This window comes from Podarcis liolepis (assembly GCF_965112155.1).
Source record: "Podarcis liolepis genome assembly, chromosome: 8".
NCBI classification, from domain to species: Eukaryota; Metazoa; Chordata; class Lepidosauria; order Squamata; family Lacertidae; genus Podarcis; species Podarcis liolepis.
In genome coordinates, this window is record NC_139560.1 from 3799757 (window position 1) to 3824878 (window position 25122).

The 25122-nt window shown below is 45.8% G+C and overlaps 2 protein-coding genes across 3 annotated transcripts; one reads left to right on the plus strand and one right to left on the minus strand.

Moving 5' to 3' along the window:
* The first annotated feature begins 4481 nt into the window (after positions 1 to 4481).
* On the plus strand, positions 4482 to 24506 carry LOC310713213 (ly6/PLAUR domain-containing protein 2-like). 2 transcript variants are annotated; one of them, XM_083517103.1, is made up of 3 exons: positions 4482 to 4698; positions 20896 to 21015; positions 23081 to 24506. In XM_083517103.1, the coding sequence occupies exons 1-3, from the start codon at positions 4650 to 4652 to the stop codon at positions 23290 to 23292; spliced, it is 381 nt and encodes a 126-aa protein (XP_083373229.1). In that variant the 5' UTR covers positions 4482 to 4649; the 3' UTR covers positions 23293 to 24506. The 2 variants fall into 2 exon arrangements, with proteins under 2 accessions (XP_083373229.1, XP_083373228.1); XM_083517102.1 differs by lacking the exon at positions 4482 to 4698 and adding an exon at positions 16777 to 17083.
* Positions 5655 to 6172, minus strand: LOC310713752 (small nuclear ribonucleoprotein Sm D2-like). Its single transcript, XM_083518244.1, has one exon. The coding sequence runs from the start codon at positions 6080 to 6082 to the stop codon at positions 5726 to 5728; it is 357 nt and encodes a 118-aa protein (XP_083374370.1). The 5' UTR covers positions 6083 to 6172; the 3' UTR covers positions 5655 to 5725.
* Positions 24507 to 25122: the final 616 nt, after the last annotated feature.

Genomic DNA, 25122 nt, shown 5'->3' on the forward strand with positions numbered 1-25122 from the left:
GTCAGCACCAACACTTTGAATTGTGCTTGGAAATGTACTGGGAGCCAGTGTAGGTCTTTCAAGACCGGTGTTATGTGGTCTCGGTCCAGAATTCTTTGGCCCCGATTCCTGCATTGCAGAAGGTTGGACTAGATGATTCTTGGGGGTTCCCTTCCAACTCTACAATTCTGTGATTCTTGTGGGCATCTTGGAAAGGAGCACATGGACATGGTTTGACCCAGCAGCCAGCCACCCATGGTTGGTTGCTCAGATGCCCTCTTAAGAGACCTACTGGGGACAGACCTGGGGATCCCTGGTCACCGTATTTTTTGCTCCATAAGACGCACCTGATCATAAGACACACCTAGTTTTTTAGAGGAGGAAAACAAGAAAAAAAATATTCTGAATGAAACAGTGGATGTATGATTCTTGTGGTTCATGCTGTGGCCACAGACATGTGATTTGATGGTGAATTTGGGGTGACCCAATGCAAAGATCCTGAGGATCCACGTGGATCTGTGCTTTGTAACCACATTTTTGCACCATTGCAGCCCCAGGAAACAGTGGATACGTGATTTTTGTGGTGAAGGCTGTAGCCATGAACATTGTATTGTATCGTAAAACCTTTATTGGCATCACATGCAACATCCAAAACAAATCAATACAGAATTACCACTTCCCCAGTGTAACAAAATATTTGCTAAAAGAAAGGAGGCATTCGCTCCATAAGACGCAGACATTTCCCCTTACTTTTTAGGAAGAAAAAAGTGCGTCTTATGGAGCGAAAAATACGGTAGGTTGTTCTGGTACTTAGCCTGTTTCATTTGAAAGTCCTAGCAAAGACAGATTTCTCCCCCATCTTTACTGTGTGTGTTTTATTTTATTTTAAAACGTTGCTTCTTCCTTGCAGCTTCTTCCCTGGAATGTTATACCTGCAATGTAACGAAATATTCTGGTTGTGAAACTGTTGTAAACTGTTCTGAAACAGATCGCTTCTGCACGCGTTACACTGGTAAGCATGGGGAGGCTGAGTGTAGCCATTGCGCCTAGTAGCCATCAGTAGCCCTCTCCTCCATGAATTTGTCTAATTCTTTTTCAAAGCCATCTAAATTGGTAGCCATCACTGCTTCATGGGGAAGTGAGTTCCATAGTTTAACTATGGATGCATGAAAAAGTATGTTATTTATTTGGTCCTTAGTTTTCCAGCGTTCATCTTTCCTGGATGCCCATGAATTCAAGGGTTAGGAGAGTGGGAGAAAAACTGTCTCTCTCCACGTTCTCCAGGTTATGCATTATTATGTTGCCTTTTGCTTGCCTTTCCTCGAAAGTCAATGAAACAATAAAATTATAGCTTTCTGTGGGTTAAACCACAGAGCCTAGGACTTGCCGATCAGAAGGTCAGCGGTTTGAATCCCTGTGACGGGGTAAGCTCCCCTTGCTCGGTCCATGCTCCTGCCAACCTATCAGTTTGAGAGCATGCCAATGCAAGTAGATAAATAGGTATTGCTCTGGTGGGAAGGTAAACGGTGTTTCCGTGTGCTGCTCTGGTTCGCCAGAAGCGGCTTAGTCATGCTGGCCACATGACCCGGAAGCTGTACGCCGGCTCCCTCGGCCAATTAAGCGAGATGAGTGCCGCAACCCCAGGGTCGTCCGCGACTGGACCTAATGGTCAGGGGTCCCTTTACCTTTAACCATGGCCCACGCAGGTGGCGCTGTGGGTTAAACCACAGAGCCTGGGACTTGCCGATCAGAAGGTTGGTGGTTCGAATCCCAGGGATGGGGTGAGCTCCCGCTGCTCGGTCCCTGCTCCTGCCAACCTAGCAGTTCGAAAGCATGTCAAAGTACAAGTAGATAAATAGGTACCGCTCCAGCGGGAAGGTAAACGGCGTTTCTGTGCGCTGCTCTGGTTCGCCAGAAGGGGCTTAGTCATGCTGGCCACATGACCCGAAAGCTGTACACCGGCTCCCTCGGCCAATAAAGTGAGATGAGCACCGCAACCCCAGGGTCGTCCGCGACTGGACCTAATGGTCAGGGGTCCCTTTACCTTTAACCTTGGCCCTTTCCCATCCTTTCCCTTTTAGAAACAACCTCTGCCGCCGGCTATGCTGTGGAGCAACGCTGCTCCAACACTTGCTTGATCGCCAGGATTAGTTGGCCGGCGCTGTATACTTTCACCTGCTGTCAAGAGGACAGGTGCAACGGCACAGCGAATGTAAGGTTTGGCATGCTTATGCTGGTGGTGCTGGTTGTCATCAGAGCTTTGATTTGACCAGGAACTGAGACCCCGGGTGGGCAGAATGGAACTAAGGCGAAGCCCCTGCCCAGAAAGCAAGTCGTCTATCTCGGCGGCCAGTTTTAGCCAAGGCGCACAGAGTAATCCCACCACCAAAAAGGCCCTGTACCTTATATTTTTTTATTATTGCTGTGTTGCGTTCTGGACACTCTGTTTCAGGGAGTAAAGTCTAGTACCACCAGTGGCAGACTGATGTACCAAAAGCTGGACTTCTGCGGACAGTTTGGAGGCTTGGGTTAGCTTGTGGCCATCAAGTCATGTCTGATAGCTCATGGCTACTTTCGATTTTTAACTTTTCGTATTGAGAACTTTCAAAGATGCCAAAAGAAAAAAGAGTAATGAAAAGACTGAAACCCTTCCAGGGAGATTTTAATCGTTATTCAGAAGAAAGGAGAGATAAATGATAAACACCCCCAAGCCAAAGTTAAATGGCTCAGTACCTGAGCTTTGTGGGGATCGCTGGACATTCGGGAAATGAATGGCCACAAAATATCAGCAAACTCTTCTGGAACCAGCATCGCCTTTTTGTACTTTTAAATGATGTGTGAGTTTTTCAGAAACTGCTAATAAAAGCTTTTTGTCACATATATCTGAGGGGCTTCTTTTTGCTTCTTCCCAGTTCTGATTTCTGAGTGGTCTTGCGGCTACGGAAATAATAATAATAATAATAATAATAATAATAATAATAATAATAATAATTTATACCCCGCCCATCTGGCTGAGTTTCCCCAGCCACTCTGGCGGCTTCCAATGGAGTGTTAAAAATAATACAGCATTAAATATTAAAAACTTCCCTAAATAGGGCTGCCTTCAGATGTCTTTTAAAGATAAGGTAGCTACTTATTTCCTTCACATCTGAAGGGAGGGCGTTCCACAGGGCGGGGGCCACTACCGAAAAGGCCCTCTGTCTGGTTCCCTGTAACCTCACTTCTCGCAATGAGGGAACTGCCAGAAGGCCCTCGGTGCTGGAGCTCAGTGTCTGGGCTGAACGATGGGGGTGGAGACACTCTTTCAGGTATATAGGACCGAGGCCGTTTAGGGCTTTAAAGGTCAGCACCAACACTTTGAATTGTGCTCGGAAACGGACTGGGAACCAATGCAGATCTCTCAGGACTGGTGTTATGTGGTCCCGGCGGCCGCTCCCAGTCACCAGTCTAGCTGCCACATTCTGGATTAGTACGGTGGTACCTTGGGTTAAGTACTTAATTCGTTCCGGAGATCCGTTCTTAACCTGAAACTGTTCTTAACCTGAAGCACCTCTTTAGCTAACGGGGCCTCCTGCTGCTGCCGCGCTGCCGGAGCACAATTTCTGTTCTCATCCTGAAGCAAAGTTCTTAACCCGAGGTACTATTTCTGGGTTAGCGGAGTCTGTAACCTGAAGCGTATGTAACCTGAAGCGTATGTAACCTGAGGTACCACCGTGGTTTCAAACAGTCACTGTTGATTTTTGGATCCCTGTACCACACTTGAATCAGCGCCTGAATGAGCTTCTCCATAGTCGTACAGTCTATAGTGACTTTTGCATATAGATCACAAATTCTCAATGGGATTTACGTCCGGGAAATTCCCTGGCCAATCAAGTACCTGTATCTGCTGCTCTGTCATGAATTTCTTCATCACTTTCGATGTGTGACAGAGGGCTAGGTCCTGCTGCAATATCCCAGCACTGCCAAGATTCCTCTTTTCCAGCCCTGGAATAACTCTCTTTCGTATAACCTCAATATATTGTGGCGAGCGCATCATTCCTTCTATTGAGTGCAGGTTGCTGACACCATAATGATCAACTAACTTTTCGTGTTTCTTTTGAGTACAGGATGACAAGTAAGAGAGAAAACATGCTTTGTTTCAATTAATTTGCACAATGGTATATGATATAAGTAATGGGCCCCACCTGCTAGCCTGCTCCCTAAAATATCACTAGTTTGCTTATTTCTATATATAGGGTGCCTACATTCTGCATGTGCAAATGACTTTAGATACCTTTCAGGTCCATAAATTACCATATAGCATATATTCAACACAAAAAGCGGCAATTTGTTGTTGACATAGGACAGCTGGACATATAAAGGGCCCCATTACCTTCAGGAGCTTAGGGCCTCATCAGACCCCAATCTGGCCCTGACCATTATACCACTTTAAACTGTCATGGCTTCCCCCAAAGAATTCTGGGAGCTGTAGTTTGTTCAGGGTGTTCCGAGTCCTTAGGGGACTTCCATTCCCTTCAAGGAAGCACCATTCTTGGAGTGGTTCTAAAATCACAGGGAACTCTGGGAATTGTCCATTTTTTGCCCAGGTGTCTCCACCTTGCTTATTGTATTTAATCACAAGCGAGAGGAGTAAAGCTCCTGTCAATCAGAAGAGGAAAAGAACAACAGGCATGCAAAGCAGAAGAAAGAAAAAGGAATTCACCGTTCAGCCAGTTTCAGGTAAGTTGCATGAAACCGCCCAAGTCTTACCATTATCGTATTGTTCTGGGCAATTCAATATGAGAAAAATACCCTGACCGCACATGTCAGTTTGCACTGTTGGTAAAAGAAAATGACAGCAGAGATGCTGTTTCTGTGGGCCTTCTAAAGCTCTCTGCGGGCGAATTTGCCTGTCTGTGGAAAGGTGTGTTCAGAACAGGTTTTTTTGTGTGTTTTTTTTAAGGATTTTAACAAAATGTTTATTACAAAAGAAAAGGTCATCGGGCAACATATATGAACATAACCAGGTGACTGAGGGTTGGAAAATTCATCAGCCAGCTCTATGAATAGCAAGAAGCCTTGCACTTTCCTTCATTGGGGTAGTGAGCAGTCGTAGGACAAAAATACTTGTAAATGATAAGAAGATGCTATTGGCTAAAGCCATCAGCGCACCATAACGGCCTAGAATCATAGAATCATAGAGTTGGAATAGACCACAAGAGCCATCGAGTCCAACCCCCTGCCAAGCAGGAAACACCATCAGAGCACTCCTGACATATGGTTGTCAAGCCTCTGCTTAAAGACCTCCAAAGTAGGAGACTCCACCACACTCCTTGGCAGCAAAGTCCACTGTCGAACAGCTCTTACTGTCAGGAAGTTCTTCCTAATGTTTAGGTGGAATCTTCTTTCTTGTAGTTTGGATCCATTGCTCCGTGTCCGCTTCTCTGGAGCAGCAGAAAACAACCTTTCTCCCTCCTCTATGTGACATCCTTTTATATATTTGAACATGGCTACCATATCACCCCTTAACCTCCTCTTCTCCAGGCTAAACATGCCCAGCTCCCTTAACCGTTCCTCATAAGGCATTGTTTCCAGGCCTTTGACCATTTTGGTTGCCCTCCTCTGGACACGTTCCAGTTTGTCAGTGTCCTTCTTGAATTGTGGTGTGCAGAACTGGACACAGTACTCCAGGCCTCTTGGTGGTTACCCAGAAGACAGCTCTTTGCTGGACTAGGCTCTCGAGCACCTACAGCCTGCTGACAGCCTATTATTTGCCAGCGATTAGGGGGTTCCTCAGCACCACAATGGCTGAATCTCCACGCAGGAACATCTTGGAGATGTAGCGGTCCTTGTTGACAGGTTTCGATTTCTTCTTGCCTTTCCCACTCTTGGGCACCTCTGTCCACATCTCCTTAACGTTTTCCAACACCATGTTGCAGTGCCTGTCAAAGGCTTTGACCCGGCCAAGCAGCTTCTTGTTGTTTCGACAGTTGATTAGCACCTGAGTATTGTTTTTTACAGACTGGGTGAGAACAGAAAGGGGCCCCGTGTTGAACTCCTCCTCCTCCCTCTTCTGCAGCTCCTCTGGGGTCATCTCACTCTTGGGCTTGTTTAAGAGGCTCATGGCTGGGCCCTTCTCATCTTCCTAGCCGTCGACTCACGCGGCGAACTGCTCCGTCACGGGTTTGCAAATGTGAGCGCCTTCCCAGGCTTCCGCTTCCGGGGCATTTCCAAACCTGCCTGGCCGGCCCTTCGTGTTAAGAACAGTTGACACGGACCGTATCCTAGATGGTGTCTCGGACTAATATCTGGATTTTCATTGCAAGAAAACAAAGCCCAAATCAAAGAGGTCCTCACACTGGCTTACTAGTAGCACAGGTGAAAAGGATCTATGGGTCTTAGCAGACCACAAACTGAACAGGAGTCAGCAGAGTGATGCAGCAGCAAAAAAAAAGTGAATGCTGTTCTAGCCTGCATCAACAGAAGTACAGTGTCCAGGTCAAGGGAACTCATTGCACTACTCTATTCTGCCTTGGTCAGACCTCACCTGGAGTTCTGTGTCTGGTTGTGGGCAACACAGTCTAAGAAAAATATTGACAAGCTGGAAATTGTGCAGGGTGTGGGAATGTTCAGGGAGGCAGGAGAGGATATATTGTTTATTAATATCCTTCTTAACTTGTGCTAGCAAGTTCCTTTACCTAGCAGAGTTTCACATTCCCCTGAGCCAGTGTGGTGTAGTGGTTAAGAGCGGTAGTCTCATAATCTGGGGAACCGGGTTCGCGCCCCCGCTCCTCCACATGCAGCTGCTGGGTGACCTTGGGCCAGTCACACTTCTCTGAAGTCTCTCAGCCCCACTCACCTCAGAGTGTTTGTTGTGGGGGAGGAAGGGAAAGGAGAATGTTAGCCGCTTTGAGACTCCTTAAAGGGAGTGAAAGGCGGGATATCAAATCCAAACTCTTCTTCTTTAAACGCACAGCGAATAACTGGTTGCAGGCTTGTGTAAGCCTCTTACTATTAGGTTCCTGGTAAGTTCCTTTTTATCCTGCTTAAAAGAATAAACACTCCACAATCTTGTTTAAAGTATCTAAAAGAAGTTTACTCACATTCAGTTCACATTTGGATCCCTGAAGGCAGACAGTTACAAAGGATATAAATGTGGATCTATCCCATATGGAGATAATCTCAGTGTCCTCTGTTAGAAGCCAACAGAGCATCTCTAGCTAAAAAGCTGCTTCAATGATAGAGGAAGTCAAAGAGAGAGAGAGGGAGCTACATGCCTTGTGCTTTTGTTACCTGGACAGGTAAGGTCACGCCCACCTCTAGTCACATGCAGAAGAAGTATATCCCAGCCAGGAGGAAACAGGAAGTTTTCGACTGGCTGGACCAAACATTCCCCCGCATGTCCACTCTAGGAAAACAAGGAATGTTGTACTTGACTGCTACTTATGTATCACATCCCACACAGGGAAGGTGACCAAGATGGTCAAGGGACTGGAAACCAAGCCTGATGAGGAATGGTTGAGGGAATTGGGGATGCTTATGTCACGGCTAAAAATTGGCCACTATTTCTGTAATGCTAAAAGAACTACTGTAAGTCAGCATGAGTCAGCGGCCTACAATGACTCATGCAAACTTTCACCAAATTGTACCTGTATATATGGAGTGACCAATGTTAGTGTTGGGTGTGGGTTGGTTGGATGGTAGAAAGCTGGTTGTGTTTGGTGTGTGTAAAAGCTGTCGGTCGTGGTTGGAGAAGAAGACTTTTTAAGATAAAAGCAGCAATACTCTGCAAAAATACACTTTCAAAAAGACTCCTTTGTGCCAACTAAGGTCTGAGGACTAGGCAAAGGAGTAAAAAGGAGGTCAGAACCTTTTCTTTTTCAAACACTGACAGCTTAGCCAGGCGACGTGATAGCCATTTTCAAATCTCTGAAGGGCTGTCACATGGAAGATGGAGCACTCCTCCTCCTCCTCCTCCTCCTCTTCTTCTTCTTCTTCTTCTTCTTCTTCTTCTTCTTCTTCTTCTTCTTCTTCTTCTGTACCAGAGGGTAGGACCTGAACCAACAGATTCAAATCCTAAGAAAGGAGATTCCAGTGCAACATTAGGAAGAACTTTCTGACAGCAAGAGCTCTTCAATGGCAGTGGAACAAACAATCTTGGAAATCTTGGAAGGTGGTGGACTCTCCTTCATTGGAGGTTTTCAAAGAGAGGTTGGATGACCATTTGCCAGGGATGCTTCAGTTATGATTCCTGCATTGCAGGGGGTTGGACTAGATGACCCTTGGGGTCCCTTCCAACTCTGCAATTCTATGATTCTCTGTGATATTCCACATTGTCTATGAGGTGGCGGGCTTGGTGCTTATGAATGGACTTGTGGATTATTGCGTAAATTTCTCTGGTTATAATGCTCTCCTCAGGTTCTAACGTTCCTCTTAAACTGCATGACCTTCTTTGTTACAGAACTGCTGCAGTTTATTTTATCTGATCCTGTTGTAAACCACTTTGATCTATGCCACTACATCACAAAAATATAAGTATTTAAGTAAATGAATAATAATATAAACAAATAAAGAACAATTTCGATAGAAAGAGCAACGAAAACAGCCAAAGTGTATGGCACAAAGCTTTGCATCAAATCTCAATAAATAAACCAGGGATCAATAAATCCCTCTGCAAAATTTGAAGCTCTCTTTGCACTGGGAAGCCACTGATCCGCTCTGATCTTTCCGTACCACCTCAGTAAAAATGATTCGTCGTATCCACTAACAGGATTCCAGGAAGCTATCGCTGGGCATGAGATGCAGCAAAGTAGCTTTACACTGCAAGGTGCTATTCCCAAACCGTGGGTGCACAGGATAAAAGCCTTAGGCTACCGGTAAATGTTATGAAACCATGATCACGGTGCAGCAAAAAGCTGCCCTTTGGCAGTTGCAGAACAAGAAAGGGCAAATCTCTGAAAATTCTTAGTAAAGGCACAGGAGATTTAGGCTGACTCAGCCACAGAAGGAAACATTTTTCAACCCTGAAAGAGTAGGGTTGCCAGACCTCCCCTCTAGGGCCGAACTGATGCCCCCAGGTAGCAGCGGGAGGGCTTGAATCCCCAGGTAGAAGAGAACACATTGTATTTCTTTATTTTTTTAAAAAAATAAGAAGACAGTGCCCGAAGCTTTCAAGCTTCAGACAGGTAGGAGCTGGCATCAAATTATTGCCTAGTGTCAAGAACTGAAGCCTCCATCTTTGCCTGGCTCCCTCCTGGCAAGTGGAGGGTTAAATATCCAGGTGAGCAAGACAGCCTTTAACAATAAAAACAGTTAACATTCCCACCACCCTTCTGAGTAATACCCCTCCCCACCTTCTCACTATATAGAAGGATCTGGCAACTTCAGTGTATCTGAAGAAGTGTGCATGCACACGAAAGCTCATACCAAGAACTAATTTATTTGGTCTTTAAGGTGCTACTGGAAGGATTTTTTTTATTTTAACAAGAAGATTGTGCATGTAGCTTGCAAGTTTTAGTTTGGCAAGAACCAGCAGAAATTTTTATATATATATGCCCCAAACTCTACGGCCTCCCCAAGATACACAAAGAAGGAACACCACTCAGACCAATAGTCAGCTCCATAGGCTCACCTCTACAAAATCTCGCTAAATTTCTCGCTAAGCAACTTCAGCCCTATGCAGAATCCATCTCTTCACACGTTACAAACTCCTTCCAGTTCATAGAAACAATAAAGAAGCAAAACCTACATCCCGATGACCTACTTGTGAGCTTCGATGTTGTATCTCTCTTCACACAAGTGCCCATTAATGAAGCCTTGACAGCCATTCAAAACAAATACAATCCCCCCGAATACATCCTGGACCTGACCAACCACTGCCTAACCAACACGTACTTCATCCACAATGGACAAAGATACAAACAGATAGAAGGAGCACCTATGGGATCACCCCTCTCACCGGTCATCGCAAATCTGTACATGGAACACTTTGAAACCAATGCTTTAGACAAGTCAGAACACAAACCCAAACTTTGGCTCAGATATGTTGACGACACCTTTGTAATTTGGCCACACGGGAAAGAAAAAACTAGATAGCTTCCTCACACATCTCAACAGCCTACACCCCAAAATACAATTCACTATGGAAATAGAAGCCAACAACCAGCTTCCCTTCCTTGACGTCCTAATCTACAAAAAACCTGATGGCTCCCTAGGACACACTATCTACCGGAAAAAAACACACACCAACCGCTACTTACATGCTCAATCACACCACCACCCTGCACAAATAAACTCCGTAGCCAAGACCCTCATCTCCAGAACCAAACGCCTGGCTGACAAAGACCACTTGACAACTGAGTTACAGAATCTCTCAAATGTGTTAATCGCCAATGGATACCAGCAAAACAGGGTTAAGAAGCTAATCCAAAAAGAAACACCCCCCAAAAACCAAGACACGGAAGAAAACAATGGCATGGCCCTCCTTCCTTATATCAAGGGCACTACAGATAAAATTAGCAAAATCCTCCATAAACACAATATCAAAACAGCCTTTTGCACCAACCAAAAAATAGCCAATATCCTCAGAAACCCCAAAGATAAAATCCAGTTGGAAAACCAAGGGGTCTATGAAATACCCTGCAAAGTCTGCCCAGCCACGTACATTGGACAAACAAACAGACGAATAAATGCACGTATCGCAGAACACAAGAATGCCGTCAAAAAAGAAGAAAAATCTTCCTCTCTTTTCCAACACATGAAAGAAACAGGACACGAAATTAATTTTGCAGATTCCAAATTGCTCTTTAACATGGAACATCACCACAAGAGAATAATCATGGAAGCCATCGAGATAGAGAAACACCCTCACAACATGAACAAGCGTGACGACACGTCCCGCCTGCCAGACATCTGGAAATTAGCCCTCCCCACAAAAACCGACACCAGATCCAGAGGCACACAGAACGCCACCACCAATCAACCACACCAGACCCAAACCCAGACCCTCTCCACAGATAAATTACAGACACCATCCAGTAACCAAACCATAGTGGCAACTCCGGATGCTGCACCCCCCTGCAATCCCTACACAGATCTGGCTGGCACAGGGCACAAAACCACAGCTCGCCCCTATACACGAAGCCAAGCCAAAGCACAACTAAGTGCAGTACAGCCATCTTCCCAGAAAAACTCTTCACAAATTCAAGAGGTCAAGACACGAAGGCTTTAGCAACTAATCCACACCTAATGACCCACCTAAGTGGTACTCAGAATATCACTCAAGAAATCACTCAAGATATCCCTCAAGTAATTAAGGAACAAAAGAAGAAAAGAACACTAGCCTGGGAACTTCCCCTCTGCCCAGAACTTTTGAGGCAATACACCACACCCCTCTACAGTATTTATAGGAACTCAAACACTGAGATCCCGCTCTGTTCCAGTAACAAGAAGCCGAAAGCACCAGCCTGAAGATGACGAGTGAGACCTCGTCGAAACGTCGCCTAGACACCCCAACTTTTACACGGGAAGACACCCGAGGACACCAAAACCTGCATATATATATATATATATATATATATATATTCAAAGATCTTTATTGAAACTTAACGTATATACATAATAAACAAAATTCCCAATGATTCCCTCACATAAAATATAATATCTAAACTAAAACAGTTGCATAACTATACACTTAAATACAAAACACATCACCCACCCTCTACAGCAATTTGACTTCTGTATATTTCTTTCTACCTTTATTCCCTTGCATTCTATAATAAATCATTTTTGTTAAATTCTGGTTTTTCTTTCTTTATTTGTTTTGTTATTGCTTACATTTTTTATTCTAAGCCTGTTAACATGTCATTTTTAGAACAATATTTTTACATATAATCTTCGAAATACTTCCACTCCATTCTTAACTTTTGATTTGATTGATATCTTATAATTGAAGTTAATTTTGCCAATTCTATGTTGTTGTTGTTTAGTTGTTTAGTTGTGTCCGACTCTTCGTGACCCCCTGGACCAGAGCACGCCAGGCCCTCCTGTCTTCCACTGCCTCTCACAGTTTGGTCAAACTCATGCTGGTAGCTTCAGGAACACTATCCAACTATCTTGTCCACTGTCGTCCTCTTCTCCTTGTGCCCTCCATCTTTCCCAACGTCAGGGTCTTTTCCAGGGAGTCTTCTCTTCTCATGAGGTGGTCAAAGTATTGGAGTCTCAGCTTCAGGATCTGTCCTTCCAGTGAGCACTCAGGGCTGATTTCCTTATGAATGGATAGGTTTGATCTTCTTGCAGTCCAGCCAATTCTATATACTCACTTAATTTACAAATCCACTCTTCCTTTGTTGGTATGTCCTGAGATTTCCATTTAGTAGCAATCACTACCCTGGCAGCTATTGCTGCATATAAAAAGATTGGATTTTTTTTCATATGTGGTATGTCTTTGCCCACCAACCCTAACAGATAAGCTTCGGGATTTTTTATCAAGGGTTTTTAAAGCATTTTCTTAAGTTCCTCATGTAATATTCCCCAAAACCTCTTTATTTCCTTGCAACCCCACCACATATGAATTATCATTCCAGGAAGAACCAGCAGCAAATTATTGTATGTTGTTGTCGTTTAGTCGTTTAGTCGTGTCCGACTCTTCATGACCCCATGGACCAGAGAACGCCAGGCACTTCTGTCTTCCACTGCCTTGCCGTGGCGAAGGGGCTTGAATAACTCAGAGAAGCTATGAACTATGCCGAGCAGGGCACCCAAGATGAACAGGTCATAGTGGAGAGTTTTGACCAAACGTGATCCACCTGGAGGAGGAACCGGCAAGCCACTCCAGTATCCCTGCCAAGAAAACTCCATGGACAAATTATAGTATAGGCACTCTGAAATCTGCCCTCCACCGCTCCTCTTTTTCAATTAACCTCCCTTGCCTGGGGCATCCTTAGTTCTCAGGTTTTGGCCCTGAAATCTCAGAATCTGGGATGCTCTTGACTTTTCAACCCTAGTAGCGTCCATTCCTTCTTCAAAGGCAGGTAGTGGAATTTCAAATACCTGAGTTGATGGTGTGGCTCCCTGCCCCCACATTTCAGTACACATATTTAATCCGATTTGGCTACATGACGACGACTGAACGCAAATGAGGGCAACTGGAAGTGAGTTGGACCACCGAGGGCTATTTAAAACAAAGTCACTTTTTCACGAGAAACATCAAAAAGGGAAAGCGAGTGCTTGGTGTTTGCTTTTGCAGTGCTGAGGATGCTCACGAAAACCTCTCAAAGAAACCAGTAAGAATTTTAGGCACATAGGAAACTGCTGCAGACTGAGTCAGATCATCAACTAACCCCATGAATATTGTTACAAAATCGGGTGCCATCCCCACACTCTGCAATATCCAAGGGAGTTCCAGGCACTCACCCAGGGTCTGTGTTCTTTTGGAGAACAGAAGATGTGGCAGAGACGTCGTGGCTTTAAGAAATATGATTTATTCCCCTATTTACACCTTCAGTTGCACGGAGGAAGTCCAGATCTTACAGCATGGTCATTTCCAGAAGGGCTTGTGCAGTCCTTGGGGTCAAAGGCATATCTCCCAGCCAGCCTTCAGCCAGCCTGCCCAAGATGGATCTTGGTCTCTCTTCCTCCTCCTCCTTCCCAGAACACCTTGCTAAAAACTCTCTTTTCCTGTCACTTTAAAGAAACACCCCTTCACCTTGGAAACCTCTGTCTCCCCAGGCCAACGGATTCCTCTTGGATGGCCCATCAACCAACAGATTAGCTGGTGGGGCTTCCTGTTTCTGGCGGTGGGAAATGGCTGACTCCCATAATATTGGATCCCAGCCATGCCGGTAATTCAGGGCTGATATGGGGGTAATTAGCCCTGGCAGACTCCCCAGGGTGGGGGAAGACTGTCTCGCAGATCCGCAGATTGTCCGAGATTGTCAGCTTGCATCAAGGTGCAAGCGGCAGGACACTGGGTCCCAGAGCACGACACGGCTGGCACTCTCTGATGTCATTCTCATAGCCGGAAATATCTGTTTGCTAAAATGATTGGATTTGGACAATAAACAGACACAGCCTGGACCGAAGAAGACTAAGCAAAAACCTGCAGAACTGTACAGTTCCTGGTGTTTAAGCTCGGATTTCAAAGAGATTCTTATCATGGCGTGTGGATTATGGAGGTGTTTGGTATGTCTTTTTTCTCTTCTTAACATCTACAATTGGTTTTCAATGCCAAGCCTCATTAAGGAACTTTTTTTTTTAAAGAGTACAGATGGACTTTTATTTATAATTAAGCATTCAACTGTGCAGGTTTACTTAGACTTGAAAGACTTGATAAAGATAAAAGAAGAAACAAAGATCACGCTTGTTAATATGACACAGCACGGAAAAATGAGAATTCCTCCCTTTTCGAGAGAAGCAGGGAATATTTGCTGGCTGACTTTGCAGTGACTGGAGATAACAATTTGGGACCACATATATCACAGCTGTTTGCAGATGTTTTTCATTATGAGCAAGAGAGAAGGCTGAATGGATGTCTAGCAGCCCGCTCTCTAGGGCCCGGAGGGGGGGATTGTGTGGTCTCTGAGAGGCTGAACGATTGCCAAATGACTTATATCGGTGGAATACAGCTCATATTCATTGCATTATTGCAAACAGCATGCTTAACAATTTACAGTAATAACTTAATCTCCCTTTCCATGGAGGCGCAGATTGCAGCTATAACAAAGGCGGCATTTTTTCATCACCGCCAAGCTAAGCAGTTGGCTCCTTACCAGGGGCGCCGACTTATAAAAAATATTGGGGGGGGGCCCATACCGGGGTCCATACTGGCGGCAGGATGGCAGTGGTGCTTTTGCATGCAAGAACCGGCCTGCCCTCCCCAGGCTTCGCGCCGGGAGGCGGCCACCCCCTCCTACCAACGTCACCTTAGCTGAACCCAGAAAAAAAGCCCCGCTCCGGCGGCGGGAACTCCCGTCCCCTCCATTCTCCCCTCACCCTGTCCCTCGCCGGCGATGAATACGCTGTTCCTCGGCCCCGCGGCTCCATTCCTTTCTAAAGTCCCGCCGCTGGGGGTCTTCCTCTGACTGACCGACCTGCCCGCTCCTTCTCAGGTGCTCCCGGTCACTTTGGGAGGCGCGCACCGGAGTCCCCTGCGCGGTTTTTGGCAAGGTGCCTAATAATTTTCTTAAATTATTGGGGGGGGCAGAGCCCCCCCAAACGAATTTTTGAGGGGGCTCGGGCCCCCTCAGGCCCCATGGAGTCTGCGCCTATGCTCCTTACCTCTCTCGCCCTGACCTAACCACTGTGATCCACGCAATGGTCACCTCCAGACTGGATTATTGTAACTCGCTCTACGCGGGGCTGCCCTTGAGACTGACTCAGAAACTCCAGCGGGTGCAGAATGCCGCGGCGAGACTCCTTACGGGGTCTTTGCTGCGGGATCACATTCACCCAGTGCTCTACCAGCTGCACTGGCTCCTGGTGGAGTACAGGGTCAGGTTCAAGGTGCTGTTTTGACCTTTAAAGCCCTATACGGCCTAGGACCCTCGTACCTACAGGACTGCCTCTCCTGGTACGTCCCACGGAGGACCTTACGATCTTCAAACAAAAACATCTTGGAGGTCCCAGGCCACAGAGAGGTTAGGCTGGCCTCAACCAGATCCAGGGCTTTTTTGGCCGTGGCCCCAATCTGGTGGAACGCTCTGTCACAAGAGACTAGGACCGTGCGGGACTTCACATCTTTCCGCAGGGTCTGCAAGACAGAGCTGTTCCACCAGGCCTTTGGTCAGGGCACAGTCTGACCCCCTCCTTTGGCAATCTTCACAGAACTCTAGCCCAATGGTTGCCAGTGGCTTGATTTGAATTAATTTTATAATAAATGATTTTAGAATGTTGTATTATTTTATTGTTGTTAGCTGCCCTGAGCCCGGCTTCGGCTGGGGAGGGCGGGATATAAATAAACATTTATTATTATTATTAACAATGTGGAAGCTACTATGTTATTAAATCTCAAACGAAAAGCTTTGACAACAGCCTGGATTGGAAGATTGGAATGGAGTCAGGGAAAGCTGTGCTGGCAAATAGACAGTTGAAAAACTATATATACACAAATAAAGCTGTATTCGACAGACAAGAGGATATATGATTTCTGCCATTACTGAGAATTGTAGAGCCAGGGACGGAGAAGTTTAAAGCGTTAAGATCAGAAAGCGGATAATATGAAAACAATGAGAAGAGGCAGGAATGAAGATTTGGAGATATGCTTGAAAGGTCCAGACTATGGGGAGCCCAGAAAAATTAATAATTACAATTTGGACTATAATTGGTCATTTCAAAAAAAATTAGTTTATTATTTTTAATTGGATTATGATTCGGATATGTTGATTGGCTGTTTTTATTGGAAAATCAATAAAAATCATTTTAAAAAACAAAACAAAACAGATTAGCTGGTTTGCAGAAGCCAGCCTAGGGATTCCTTGTTTGGCATAGTTCTGCAGGTTGTACATTCATCCATCTCCCAGCTAGTCAAAATCCTACCATTTATTAATTTCTAGGGTTTGGGGGGGAAGTCCCCCAATCTATAACAATATCTTCTTTCTCCACAATTGGAGGCAGTGATGCTCCAGTTTTTTACAAAAGAGAGTTTGTTGTATCCCCAAATTCCCTTATTTTCTTCTTAAAATTAATAAAGCAAATGGGGGGGGATGATCAAAGCATAAAACAAATGTCTGTGTGGATCACCGAAAGGCAAAGAAACCAAGGTCCCAAGGCGGAGCAGGAACTCAGAGAGACCCCTGGGGGGGTTAGGTAGCAAATTCCTAGCAGATGTGGGGCAGAATAAACCAGGCAGGTGTGTTTGCTTTTGGTTTCAGGTAGCTTAATCCTCTCCAGACTGAAAGGGAACTTGTTTTTTTCGGCACAATATTGTTTCAGAGAGGAGGGACATGATAGGTTGGGGAAAAAACAACAACCCACCGTTGCCGAGAGAGTAAAAGGCAGAGAATCAAAATTCTACCTTGGGCTGTCGACCGGCAAAACTGGAATGCTGAGATAGTGAGGCATTGCTCAAGAAGCAGAATGAAGGTGTTTCTTACTGCATTGCTGGCTACTCTTTGGTGTGCTGAGTATGGTAAGGCCCCTTTTATTTACGCAGATCCATTTTTTGATGTTTCAGTTGGCTGAGAGTTAAATTGAGGGATGTTTAGCCCTGGAGAAGAGGAGACCGAGAGGTGTTAGGAGAGCCATCTTCCAATATCTGAAGGGCTGTCCCATGGAAGATGGAGAAAGCTTGTTTTCTCTTGTTCTGGAGGGCAGGACCTGAACCCATGGCTTCGAATCGTAGGAAAGGAGACTCAGACTAAACACCAGGAAGAGTTTTCATGGAAGAAATTTAAAGATTACCTGCAGAAGCACTGTAAAATTAAGGAATGTTGAAATGACGTTTGATTGAAAATAAGTGGTACTGGTAAAGAGATGCTTAAGAAAATGTAAATAGGGATTGATAATTGGAAATGGATATTTATAATAATAGGTTAATATATGGAGTAAGGATAAATGTTAGAGGGTAAGGATTTGCTGAATTTAATATTTGAACTGGAATACAAAATGGGAGGTGTGAGGAGGTCAAGAAACTAGTGAAGGAAATATAAGATTTGAAAATATTAATCTATTTTTAGTTTTGATTTTTGGCTCTTCTCTTTGTTCTTTATTCTCTATTTTTTATTTTTTTCCTCTCTTTCTTCTATCAACTGTTTTTCTACTGTGTATTTTTATTTGTCTTGTTTTTGTAGTTTAAATGTTTAAATGTTGGAATTTGTTTTTATTGTTTGTGAAATTAATAAATATCATTTAAAAAAAATAAATAAACACCAGGAAGAGTTTTCTGAGGGTAAGAGTTGCAGAACGGACTCCCTCACAAGGCAGTGGGCTCTCCTTGGAAGAAGAGTCAGACTGCATTCCCTTGGAACTTTGTTGTTTAGTGGTTTAGAGTCCCATTAAGTTAAATAGGGTTTGCAGACCGATCCTATACAGTGGTACCTCGGGTTAAGAACTTAATTCGTTCTGGAGGTCTGTTCTTAACCTGAAACTGTTCTTAACCTGAAGCACCACTTTAGCTAATGGGGCCTCCTGCTGCTGCCCCAGCGCCACCGCTGCACGATTTCTGTTCTCATCCTGAAGCAAAGTTCTTAACCCGAGGTATTATTTCTGGGTTAGGGGAATGTCAGAAGTGTAGATTTTGGTGAATTTTCTTAAAAATAGGTCAAAAACTTCAATGGCTTTTGATTGAGAGTTTGCAAAAAACAAGAAAAAGCTCAACCACTTTGGGCAACAACAACAACAACAACAACTTTTGCGCCTGGATATTCACTTTTTGGAATATGGGAACCCTCGGCTAAGAGGAGGAAAGCCTTTTCTGGTTCACCTCTGGCAGCAAAATGTCTTGATCTGGCCCTGCAGATCCCTTAGTGTTTTCATAGAGGCCGGACAATATCTTTCTGCTGCTGCTCTGAACGGAGATTGCATCTACGCTGCTGAGATTGTTTTAGTAGGCAGAGCAGACTATTGGTGATTTTGAACGTGGGACCCTTCTGTATTTGAGGAAGATGCTCTCCTTGCCCCTCAGATACAGCCCTTTATTTTTATTTTTATTTTTTGCCTCAAATCAGAAACTCTGTGAATCTGGGACTGTCCCCGGAAAATAGGGGCACTAGGAGGGTCTGTAAATGTGAACTGAAATGCAACTTCCCCCTCCTCCTTAGCACTAAATTGTTTTATGCTGCATTTTGTGTGAGATTTGGGTAGCGTTTTCCTTTGACGTTCTTAGGAGTCTCTGGTTCATCCAGTGTGCAAGGCAGCTTACGGAACAATAAAAACCAGCAGAGTAATAAAATCCTGTCCACACAAACCACAAACTAAGCAGCTCTAAGGATCTGATTCAGAGCTTGGCACACAGATTTTCTGCTGGGTGTCAGCTGTTACGTAAATCTGCAAGGAACCATTGGGTTGCACAGGTGCTGTGGACAGAGTTGGCCAGCTGGAAATCCTCACTAAGGCGGCCAAGAAACACCTGATCTCTCCGCAATTACCTTTAGATGCTACGGAATGCTAAAAGAAAGTTTGTTTTTAACAATATCCAAACCATACCCGGCCCCAGTTAAGCTAAGTTTCATCTGTGTCCACCTTACGGGGTCTTGGTGTTCAGAACAAGGGAGGGATTCATTTGGTCCAATCCAATGCTCCGAAATGTGCTTGTGGACTAGAATGCAACTTGAAGTCAAGTTACGCATTTCTCTGGATTTTGCAGTGCATGTACAGTGCTCAAAAAGCATGCACAAAAAGAGCATCTTACGCAACAGGTGTGCATAAAACGTGCATTTCATTAGCGAACCATAGCTGTCAACTTACAGATTTCAAAATAAGGCACCAGCAGCCTCAAAAATAAGGAATCAGCAGCCAAAATAAGGGATTTTCCAGGCACAGGTATGTTCAACTTCTGAGCCCCTCCGAGCCAAAGGCAGAAAGCTCAGCCAGCAGCCAAATGAAGCCTCAAGCGGTGGTTTCCACAGCGCAGCAACCCGGCAAAGGGGATGCAGCAAGGAAAACCACCGTCACCTCTCCACTAGGAAGCGCTGAGCAAAGGCGAGTCCCCAGGCAATGCGGCGATTTGATTGGCATAAGGCATGCAAGCTCCACCCCCCAGTCGTTCTTAGACTCCTTATTGGGTGAGCAACGCAGCCAAGCAACACAGTTGGAGCCTCCCTCCTCCCGGGCCGGCAGGGAGGGAGGGAGAGGAGCTGCTTCCTTTGAAACCAGGGAAATTTAAGGGACATCATCAATCCGGGACAGCAGTGGGAAACGGCGCTGGGATAAGGGAGTTTCCCGCCAAATAAGGGACAGTTGACAGCTATGTAGCGAACGCTCCCATCAGGCCTGGCCAGCAAGGGATGATGGGAGTTGTAGTCCCACAAATCTGGTAGAGAGCCGCAGGTTCCCTTTTCCTGGCCTGTTGATGATACAGAACTAGATACACCATCACTAACCTGACTGTGTAAGGCAGGCTCGTATGTTCCTATGAAGTTAGGAGTTGAAATGCTGAAAATGCACATAAATTTGTAAGCTTTGGAGGTTTTTTTCTTTCTTTTTGGTAACACCCCAAAACCCAGCGTTTCTTCTTGTCTTTTATTTTGTCTTTTGGAAAGGGTAACATCCTACGTTGACTGCCATGTCTTCTTTGCCTAATATCCTGAAATGGGCATTCACTTCTGCTCCAATGGGAATTTCCTCCCCTAAGGCTAAACACAGCACAGGTAGAAGTGGAAGTTGGGAGTCTTCCTTGGAAACGTGGCTGGAGAGGGAAGAGCTAAATATCTTCTCCTCATGCTCTGTGGTCCTGTGGTCTAAACCACCAAGCCTCTTGGGCTTGCTGATCAGAAGGTTGGCGGTTCGAATCCCTGCGGCGGGGTGAGCTCCCGTTGCTCTGTCCCAGTTCCTGCCAACCTAGCAGTTCCAAAGCACGCCAGTGCAAGTAGATAAATAGGTACCGCTTCGGCAGGAAGGTAAATGATATTTCCATGCGCTCTGGTTTCCTTCACGGCATTGCACCAGAAGTGGTTTAGTCCTGTTGGCCACATGACCCGGAAAGCTGTCTGTGGACAAACGCCGGCTCCCTTGGCCTGAAAGTGAGATGAGCGCCGCAACCCCATAGTCGCCTTTGACTGGACTTAACCGTTCAGGGGTCCTTTACCTTGTCTTACCTTGGTTCTCACGCACCCCCTTCCCAAAGGCTTATCTTTAAATAGAAGAAAACCGCACAATTAAAGGGACCTCTAAGCTGGCTCTCAGCTTTTCAAAATTGGAAACAGGTTTGAGCATTGAGCAAGAAAGTAGACCTGCGGGCAACTCGTGTTAGTAAAGATTTTTCTGTCACCCTTTCCCCTACAGCCCAGGCTTTGCGGTGTTATTCTTGCCCGGAGCCGATAACGGCTGTAAAATGCATGAAGGTGGACAACTGCTTGCAGAATGAGACCATGTGCAAGACTACCATGTACTCGCGTGAAGAAGGTGAGAGACTTGGCTGCGTTCTCCTTCCACTCTCTGAGAGAACCTGCCTCTGAACACCTGGGCTGGGATCCCCAAACGGGAGAGTGTGGTTGATCTCAAGTCCTGTTTGTGGAGTTCTCATGTTGGCATTTGGCTAAAAACATAAGAAGAGTCTGATAGACCAGGGCAATGGCTCACTCAGTCCAGCATCCTTGTTTTCACAGGGGCTGAGCAGTTGCCCGTGAGAAACCTGTAAGCAGGATTCGAACACATAAATAAATATAAATATTTTTTTATTTATACCCCGCCCTTCCCGGTTCAGAAAACCGGGCTCAGGGCGGCTAACAACAAATTTAAAACACTTAATTGATGCAACAAAAAACCGTATAAAACATGAATAACAATAAATTCAGAATTAAAAAATCAATTGGGGGGGGGGGAATCCACCCAATAAACATTAGATGATCACCAGGGCTAGCTGGCTAAATTAGTCCTATTTGGGCCAGCGAGGAGACCAGGGGAGAATTAGCTGTGGGATCCCAGAGCGGGTAATCTTCATAAAAAGGGGAGGGGGAGGGAAGGAAGGGGAATAAAAGATCAGGCTAAATTCAAATTGAGGCGGAATAGCTCTGTCTTACAGGACCGACGGAAGGAGGTTAAATCCTAAAGGGCCCTGGTCTCGTGGGACAAAGCATTCCACCATGTCAGAGCCATCACTGAGAAGGCCCTGGCCCTGGGGGAGGATAATCTGACTTCCTTAGGGCCCGGGACCTCTAAACTATGATTATTTGTGGACCTTAAGGTCCTCTGCAGGGCAGACCAGGAGAGGCGGTCCTGTAAATAAGAGGGCCCTGAGCCATACATGAGTAATCTACCTTCCTTCAGTTCCCAGCAAGGGGTATTCAGAATCATTGCTGCCTCCAGCTGTGAAGGCAGGACATTGGCATCATGGTTAGTAGTCATCAACAACCTTCTCCTCCATGATGCAGTTGGCGCTGTGGTCTAAACCACTGAGCCTCTTGGGCTTGCCAATCGGAAGGTTGGTGGTTCGAATCCCCATGACGGAGTGAGCTCCCGTTGCTCTGCCCCAGCTTCTGCCAACCTAGAAGTTCAAAAGCACACCAGTGCAAGTAGATAGATAGGTACCGCTGTGGCGGGAAGGTAAACAGTCTTTCCATGCGCTCTGGTTTCCGTCATGGTGTTCCATTGCGCCAGAAGCAGTTTCGTCACGCTGGCCACATGACCCGGAAAGCTGTCTGTGGACAAACGCCGGCTCCCTTGGCCTGAAAGCGAGATGAGCGCCACAACCCCATAGTCGCCTTTGACTGGACTTAACCGTCCAGGGGTCCCTTACCTTTACCTTAACCTCCATGAATTTGCCGAATCCTTTTTTAAAGCCATCTAGCTTGGTGACCATCACTGCCTCCTGTGGAAATGAGTTCCATAGTTTGTGCTGTGTGCAGAATGACCTTCTCTTATCTGCCCTGAATCTTCCAACATTCAGCTGTGCTGGACTGGGGGGGGGGAGCTTTCTTCCTATATAAATGGTCTAGTCATAAGACTATCGGCGGAGAAGGATGTGGTGGACCTACAATCATCTGGTGCAGGATATCAGTAGCTACTAGCCACAATGGCCTACCTTGACTGTTGGAGCCAGTATTACCAGCTGTGAGGAATGAGGGTGGGGGGTCTGCATTGCTGCTGTGCTCAGGTGGGTTTCTCATACATACAGTCTTCTAATTCCCAACATACCCACCCAGCCTCCAAACCACCTCCTCTGAAGAGGTGCTTTATTATCTCTGCAAGAGTCGGGTTAGATCTCCAAGGTCTTTCCCCAACTGCGGAGAAGCCTAGCACTGCAGAGTTGGAAGGGCCCCGATCCCCTGCAATGCATGATTTGGAGATTCTGAACCTCCTTGTTCCCTTACCCCATTGGCAGGGTATCCACAGCCTCGACTTCCCAGTTGTGCAAAAATTCACAACTGCACCGGGGAGGCATAGAGGACCGTGTACCTGCTGCACCATGGTGGATTTCGGAGAGGGGTGGACGACAGGGACTGATCTGTCTTGCCACTTGCATTTGCAGTGTACCCATTCCAGGGCGATTCAACCGTCACACGGTCTTGTTCTTCGAGGTGCATTCCGTCCGATGTGGATGGGATTGGCTTGACTCGCCCGGTGACCTGCTGCAACACGGATCTCTGCAACCACGATGGGGCAGCCAGCGTGCAGATCAGCTACATCACGGTGGGGACCTCAGCTGCTTCCTTCTTCATCCTCCTCCGGCCTGGACTGTGATTCAGAAGGCAAAGGCAGAAGATCTTGGGGTGTGTGGGTGTGTGTGTGTGGAAATGACAACAACTCCTTGATCAAGCCCCAGCTTGGCTTCGCTATCTCAGTTTCTCTCTCCTCCTGCAATTGTAGACTCCTCTTCTCATCAGGCGAAGAAAACGGGGGGTGAAAATGCTTTGCGCTATGAAAAATGCTGGCTGGCCTGCTCCTCCTGGCCGAAAAGAGAATCAGAGACCTGATGCTTCAGTATTTTGGGGGTGCCAATCAGACCTTTGCTCAGCTCATTGTCTCTGATTCTGCCTTTCGTGGCTCATCCCATGTTTAGAAAACAGTTCCAAGCAGTTTCGCCCTTGTCCCACTCCTTTCCCAGGGAAAACCTGCTCTTTAGCTCTAAATCAGAACAAACAGCAATTCATGGAAAACCCAAATGGCTGTTGTTTCCGATTGAGGACTAAAGAGCAGTTTTCCCCAGGGAAAGGCAGCGAGACTTTCACATGACTTGTATTTTTATCATATTGTTTTCTAGTTAATTCCTCCCGGGTCTGAGAGTTTTTCTCATTGTTCCACGACTGTGCCTTGTGAAAACGCTATCTTGCCTGCTGCACTGAAGCTCCTTTAGCAGCAAAACCCTTCTTCAGATTTCCTGTGAATCCGAGGATCGGAGTTTCGCAAGGCCCAGCTGTGGAGCAACGAGAAAATCTCCCGGACCTGGGGAAAGGAATCGCTACAGAATGCAATAAAAATGCAGGTCAAGCGGAAATGTGGCTGTACACTTAGTCTTAAAGATGTTCCCTTATGCACACCTGATCACGGCTCCCAATAGCCAGGCAGGATTCCGAGAGCAGTCACCAGAACTCCTCTTAAAATCCCCTTAAAATCTTCCTTCTCAACGTGAGGCTGTCCGAAATGGATCTGTTGCATGTAGATACACTGGGGACGGGCTTTGCATGATTCTCTTTTTATGCATGAAGTACCCTTCCAGAAACCCTCTCGTCTTTATCAATCATTTATCCTAACTTGTTGCACGAAGCTTATGCTGAAATTACACGATGCCCCCGTTTTTGTCGAACGCCTACCACTATCTGTTTGCAGGCAGCTTATACAACAATGAGCAATCCATCCTGATTTACTTGTGTAGATAGATTATATGTCTCCTTTGGGAGGTAGGGCAGGATGGAAACCGAATAAATAATAAAAAATTCCCATTGATCAGTAAATTATCCCACACTGTTTTGTGCGTGATTTCATCAGTTTCCTAACGACAAAATCTTTTTTTATATGTAAAAGTGGACTGGATAGAATTGTAGAGAATTTAATAGAATTGTAATAGAGGGACCTCTGAGGGCCGTCTAGTCCAACCCTGGCAATCTCAGCTAGAGCATCCAGGACACATGGCCACCCAACCTCTGTTTAGAAACCTCCAAGGAAGGAGAGTCCACAGCCTCCCAAGGGAGACCGTTCCGCTGTCAAACAGCTCTTGCTGTCAGAAAGCTTTTCCGTATGTTTAGTCAGAATCTCCTTTCACTTGAAGCTATGGGTTCGAGTCCTACCCTCCAGAGCAGGAGAAAACCAGCTTGCTCCATCTTCCACGGGACAGCCCTTGAGATATTTGAAGATGGCTGGCGTATTGATGGATTTGTTGCATCAGAGCACAATACTCCACCTTAATTGCAGAGAACTTCATTCCCAGATTGAGACTTGATCCATCGCGCAAAACACTGACAGTCCATAGGCGATCTAAGTTTCGTGTTTTGTCATGTCCTTCGCAGTTTTCACTTTCTCCACGGCTCAGTTGTTGCCCTCTGAGCTTTCCCTACTGAGCCTATCCCAGGGGTC

Bases quoted from the DNA above. Each gene is read 5' to 3' on its own strand.
- LOC310713213 (XM_083517102.1), top strand. From the start codon at position 17,032: ATGAAGGTGTTTCTTACTGCATTGCTGGCTACTCTTTGGTGTGCTGAG. The intron at 17,084-20,895 runs GTAAGGCCCCTT...TTTCCCCTACAG, and splicing joins TCTTTGGTGTGCTGAGTATG to CCCAGGCTTTGCGGTGTTAT. The intron at 21,016-23,080 runs GTGAGAGACTTG...TTGCATTTGCAG, and splicing joins CATGTACTCGCGTGAAGAAG to TGTACCCATTCCAGGGCGAT.
- LOC310713752 (XM_083518244.1), bottom strand. From the start codon at position 6,082: ATGAGCCTCTTAAACAAGCCCAAGAGTGAGATGACCCCAGAGGAGCTG.